Below are 6,284 nucleotides of genomic sequence, written 5' to 3'. Positions count from 1 at the left end.
AGCCTCCCCTGGCAGAATTATGACATGGAGGTGGTACACATCAAGGGGAGCACTGAGGGTACAGCCAATACCCTATCACACAGGGAGGGCCCCAAATTTCCCCAGGTCACCAGCTGAGTGACCCCACTCAGTTCAGTCTGGAAGGGGGGAGAGATGTGATGTAGTGGGGGGATGTGTGTGTGTGTGTGTGAGTAGCTCACAGAGAGTGTGGGGTTCCTGCTGAGGGTGAGCGAGGCAACCAGGTGACACCTCTGGACTGCAGACAAAGGAGGAGGTGGAGCCTGGGGAGTTTGAATTGGAACTGGGAGTTGGAAAGCAGTTGGGGCTGGGAGAGAGAGAGAGAGAGAGAGAGAGAGACAAAGGAGGGGGCGATGCCCCGACTCCAGGGACCCCTCGGGGCCTCGTCTCCCAACATGGATTAGACTGGCTGTCTCTGCCTGCTGTACTGACCCTCTGTAGGACGCTGTGTCCTGGTGGCTAATAAACCTGCTGTTCTCCTGTTGAGTGAGAGTCACTCCTGCCTGCAGACCGGGTGCAGAGCTTGGGGACCCCTGAACCCCATCACAGTTACATAGAAAGAAGTAGAGGACTACAAATATACACATCAGCCCAAGTATTCCCACGTAGTCATTGGTGCTGTTTTGTGATGGCATTTCCTGTGTGCTGGACTGTGCCTCCGGAAAAGGTGGAGAGGTTCTGCTCTCACACCCTTACCACCTGGTCAGACCCCGCAGTGGCGTAAGGGGAGGAAAAGCCAGTTCTGTGGCGGATTTCACCGAGGTTCAGAGCTGCCGCTTGAGCGCTGAGCTAGCGATCTGGAGTGGCTGACGGAGCTTTGGGAGGAGAGTTAGTGTGTGGGAGGAGAAGAGATGCACTTCACTGTCTTTGCGCTCCTTTAAACCTCCACCTTCTGGTAACAACTAAACACCAGTGAAGGAAGGAGCTCCCCGAGGGCAGAGAGAATGCAGCCGGCAGCCTGCAACAGGTCAGGGGCTGTCCAGGGTATTGCACCAGTGCAGCATGCCTGAGTATCTGCCTTACCGGCTGGTGGCGGTTGTGTGTGTTGGGTGCGAGGAGGTCCTGGAGATTGTGCTAAAGACACCAACAGCAGGACAGTGCTGTGGGAATGGGGATGTTCTGTAGCAGGAGAGTGTGTCTGGGTTCATAGTCCCACCCAGCAGGCAGCTGTCACACAAGGAAGTTTTTGCTGGTTTCTCTGGTTCTCTTACCAAATACATGTCTGTCCTGGCTGACACCCTAGTTCTCACTGATCTGCTCTTTTTCTGTTAGATCCTGGAGACTGAATACAAGTTGCAAGGGATGGTACATGATGGCAGACGACAATCAGACGTTTTTTGTCCCTGAAATCTTCATCCTGACCGGCTTCCCTGGTACGGAGGCTTTTCAGTTTTCACTCTCCATCCCCTTCTGTCTCATGTACATTGTGGCACTTTTTGGAAACTCCCTCCTCTTATTCGTCATACTAACAGAACGAAGCCTCCATGAGCCCATGTACCTTTTCCTCTCCATGCTGGCAGCTGCTGATCTGTTGCTGTCAACCACGACAGTGCCCAAGATGCTGGCCATGTTCTGGTTCAGAATGGGGGAAATTTCTTTTGCTGCCTGCCTCACCCAGATGTTCTTCTTCCATGTCAGTCTTACCTCCGAGTCAGGCATCCTGCTGGCCATGGCGTTTGATCGGTACGTTGCCATCTGCGACCCCCTGAGATACTCCACTGTGCTAACCAAGCCTGTGATTGGGAAGATAGGGCTGGTGATTGTCACAAGAAGTTCCTGTGTCTTTTTTCCTTACATCTTTCTCCTGACACGGCTGAAGTTCTGCAGAACCAGTGTCCTGCCTCACACCTACTGTCAGGAATGGGCTGTTGCCCGGTTGGCCTGCAGCGACATCACAGTGAACCTCTGGTACGGTGTAGCAGTTGCTATTTTTGCGTTCGGCTTGGATGCTCTACTCATTACTGTGTCTTATGTGGTGATCCTTTGGGCAATCTTCCGACTCCCATTTAAGGGCGCCCGGTTCAAGGCTCTGCGCACCTGCGGATCTCACGTCTGCATCATGCTGATGTTTTACTCCTCAACGTTTTTATCTTATTTCACAAAACAATACGGGCAGATCATCCCCGGTTATGTTTTGAACCTACTGGCCAACAGCCATCTGTTCGTTCCCCCCATGCTAAACCCCATCATTTATGGGGTGACCACAAAAGAGATCCTAAAACGCATGATCAACTTGTTTTTTCGATGCTGTTGCAGAATCTTCCTGCAGAGCTAAAGGAGGCAGCAGAACGTGCCTTGGTACTTGGAAATGAAAGGAGGTTTTCATTTGTAGCACAGCGGTATGGTGGCTATGGATTTGCACACTGAAAGCTTGTGCCCCTCGTCAAGGGAAGTTGGTGCAATAAAATACGTTTCCTCCCCACCCTGTCTTGTTTATATCCTGGGCCTGACACAGCTGAGAAACACTGAAATCTTCCAAGAAAAGGCAGCCAAGCCGAGTGAGCTTTGTTTATAGCTGAAGGGAAACAACACAAGGATGAGAACAAGAAGTCCTGCGACACCTTCCAGACTAAGAGAGATTTTGGAGCACAATCTTTCGTGGGCAAAGACCTGCTTCACCAGATTCATGATGCATGTGTGTGTGTGCACGTGTGGGGGTGTGTGTGCATGGGTGCGTGGGGGGGTGTATGCGTGTGGGCGTGGGTGTGTGGGTGGTTTGTAATACTGCAGTATTTGCAAAAGATTCACGAGTGGGGTGGAGAGTTGTGTTGGGGGAAGAGGGAGATGATGAGTGTATCTGATGAAGCGGGTCGTTGCCCTCGAAAGCTGTGCTTCACAAGGTGTGTTCGTCTATAAGGTGCCACAGGACTTCCGGTTGTTTTTGAAGATACAGACTAACATGGAAACCTCTCTGATCCTTAACGCAAGGCTGGCAACATCACCACCTAAGAGAGCCTGGTGCGCAGAGGACAAAGGAAGCCGGCACACATTGGGCTGCTGCTTGGGGAGAAGGAAGCTGGCCAGCTGGGGTGCCCGGTTTCAGGAGGAGGCGATGCCACAGCCAGGTGGTGAAAGGGGCTGACCGGGCAGGTGCGTCCCCATCTGGGACCGGCTCTGCCCAAACGTCCCCAGGTGTCGTTTGGAGCTGTGGTGTCCAATACGGTCACTGCTCACCGCACGTGGCGGACAGTACGCTGGGGTGTCACGGTTCCAGCTCTGGGCCATATGCAGGTCTTGGAGCCTTTAAAAGCGGCTCCTCTGGACTGAGCAGCCCTGGTGGCTCTGGTCCCGGCAGCGGCTCTGGCCCTGGCGGCAGCCCCAGGTGCGGTGGCCCCAGCCACTGCAGCTGGAGCCCCAGCAGCTCTAACCCAGTTCCGGTGGCTCCCCGAACCCTGGGCCCAGAAACTCCTCTGGCCCAGTGACTCTGGAGAGTTACCAGCATTAATCTAGAATGGGGGTGGAGGTGCCTGGGGCTGGGGTGCCTGGGGCGGGGACATTTATTTGGGGGCTATGGGGGGAATCTGGCTGAGGGGCTTTGGTGAATCAAGAAAGACAACAACCAGAAGTGTGACAATCTCTTAAGCTCCGTTGGACACAACTGATTTAGAGAGTCCCCCTCCAGAGGGGACAGCAAACGCCGTCCTGGTGCAAACCTCAGGGGCTGCAGCCCCACCACCATCCCTTCACATCCCCTTCACGTGTATCTACACAACACCAACCCCCTGCTCCCCACCCTGACTCCCGCATCCCTCCACATCCCCACCCCCTCCCGAGACACCTGCACCCCAACCCTGACTTCTGCACCCCAACACCCTGTCCTGGGTGCCCACACCTCAGCCACGACTGCTTTATCACAACAGCCTTCCCTCAGCCCAGACAAGGCAGCCCTGACTCTTGTACCCCACCACTGTGCCGTAAGCACTCACACCTCAGCCCTGACTCCTGTACCCCAATAACCTTCCCTGAGCCCCCAAACCTCAGCCCTCACTCCTGTACCCAATAACCTTCCCTGAGTCCCCAAACCTCAGCCCTCACTCCTGTACCCAATAACCTTCCCTGAGCCCCCAAACCTCAGCCCTGACTCCTGTACCCAATAACCTTCCCTGAGCCCCCAAACCTCAGCCCTCACTCCTGTACCCAATAACCTTCCCTGAGCCCCCAAACCTCAGCCCTGACTCCTGTACCCAATAACCTTCCCTGAGCCCCCAAACCTCAGCCCTCACTCCTGTACCCAATAACCTTCCCTGAGCCCCCAAACCTCAGCCCTGACTCCTGTACCCAATAACCTTCCCTGAGTCCCCAAACCTCAGCCCTCACTCCTGTACCCAATAACCTTCCCTGAGTCCCCAAACCTCAGTCCTGACTCCTGTAACCCAATAACCTTCCCTGAGTCCCCAAACCTCAGCCCTGGCTCCTGTACCCCCACACCCAGCACTGAGCCGCCACACCTCACCCCTAGCTCCTCTGACCCAGCATCCTACCCTGACTGCTGTACCACCACATACTGCCTTAAATCACCACACCTCAGCCCGGACTCCAGTACCCCCATAGCCTGTCCTGAGCCCCCACACCTCAGCCCTGACTCCAATACCCTCACAGCCTGTCCTGAGCCCCCACACCTCAGCCCTGATTCCAGTACCCCCACAGCCTGTCCTGAGCCCCCACACCTGAGCCCTGACTCCAGTACCCCCACAGCCTGTCCTGAGCCCCCACACCTGAGCCCTGACTCCAGTACCCCCACAGCCTGTCCTGAGCCCCCACACCTCAGTCCTGTCTCCAGTACCCCCACAGCCTGTCCTGAGCCCCCACACCTCAGCCCTGACTGCAGTACCCCCACAGTCTGTCCTGAGCCCCCACACCTCAGCCCTGACTTCAGTACCCCCACAGCCTGTCCTGAGCCCCTATACCTCAGCCCTGACTCCAGTACCCCCACAGCCTGTCCTGAGCCCCTATACCTCAGCCCTGACTTCAGTACCCCCACAGCCTGTCCTGAGCCCCTATACCTCAGCCCTGATTCCAGTACCCCCACAGCCTGTCCTGAGCCCCCACACCTGAGCCCTGACTCCAGTACCCCCACAGCCTGTCCTGAGCCCCCACACCTGAGCCCTGACTCCAGTACCCCCACAGCCTGTCCTGAGCCCCCACACCTCAGTCCTGTCTCCAGTACCCCCACAGCCTGTCCTGAGCCCCCACACCTCAGCCCTGATTCCAGTACCCCCACAGCCTGTCCTGAGCCCCCATACCTGAGCCCTGACTCCAGTACCCCCACAGCCTGTCCTGAGCCCCTATACCTCAGCCCTGACTTCAGTACCCCCACAGCCTGTCCTGAGCCCCCACACCTGAGCCCTGACTCCAGTACCCCCACAGCCTGTCCTGAGCCCCCACACCTGAGCCCTGACTCCAGTACCCCCACAGCCTGTCCTGAGCCTCCACACCTGAGCCCTGACTCCAGTACCCCCACAGCCTGTCCTGAGCCCCTATACCTCAGCCCTGACTCCAGTACCCCCACAGCCTGTCCTGAGCCCCCACACCTAAGCCCTGACTCTGGTACCCCCACAGCCTGTCCTGAGCCCCCACACATGAGCCCTGACTCTGGTACCCCCACAGCCTGTCCTGAGCCCCCACACCTGAGCCCTGACTCCAGTACCCCCACAGCCTGTCCTGAGCCCCCACACCTCAGCCCTGACTCCAGTACCCCCACAGCCTGTCCTGAGCCCCCACACCTCAGCCCTGACTCCAGTACCCCCACAGCCTGTCCTGAGCCCCCACACCTGAGCCCTGACTCTGATACCCCAACATCCTGCCCTGAATCCCCCACACCAACACTCCCCGGCACCCTGCCTGCCCCCCGCCTCCCCAACAGAACACTCCACCCAACCCATGAATCTTTTACAGGTGCAGCTGTATTACAACCTACCCACGTACCGGCACACACACACACACACACACAAAGCCACACCCCCACCCGCACACCTACACACCCCCACCCACACACCCACATGCACACACCCTCACACACACCTGCACACCAGAAGCATGCACACACACACACACACACACAAACACACACACAAAGCCACACCCCCGCCCGCACACCTACACACCCCCACCCACACACCCACATGCACACACCCTCACACACACCTGCACACCAGAAGCATGCACACACACACACACACACACACACACACACACAGAGCTGGAGCCGGGGTTGGATGGCAATAAGACAGTACCAGCCAGAGAGTTCCTTTCACCCCGACATGGGG

At 56.9% G+C, this 6,284-nt stretch overlaps 1 protein-coding gene across 1 annotated transcript; it reads left to right on the top strand.

Annotated features, from left to right (window-relative positions):
• The first annotated feature begins 1,330 nt into the window (after positions 1 to 1,330).
• LOC142007597 (olfactory receptor 52B2-like) lies at positions 1,331 to 2,293 on the top strand. The gene has a single exon (XM_074984285.1). The coding sequence runs from the start codon at positions 1,331 to 1,333 to the stop codon at positions 2,291 to 2,293; it is 963 nt and encodes a 320-aa protein (XP_074840386.1).
• The last annotated feature ends 3,991 nt before the right edge of the window (positions 2,294 to 6,284 follow it).

Source organism: Carettochelys insculpta, chromosome 1, assembly GCF_033958435.1.
Source record: "Carettochelys insculpta isolate YL-2023 chromosome 1, ASM3395843v1, whole genome shotgun sequence".
NCBI classification, from domain to species: domain Eukaryota; kingdom Metazoa; phylum Chordata; order Testudines; family Carettochelyidae; genus Carettochelys; species Carettochelys insculpta.
This window is presented reverse-complemented; position numbering and strand designations above follow the sequence as displayed.

What these genes read in the sequence shown, in the direction of transcription:
- LOC142007597 (XM_074984285.1), top strand. Translation starts at nt 1,331, where the DNA reads ATGGCAGACGACAATCAGACGTTTTTTGTCCCTGAAATCTTCATCCTG.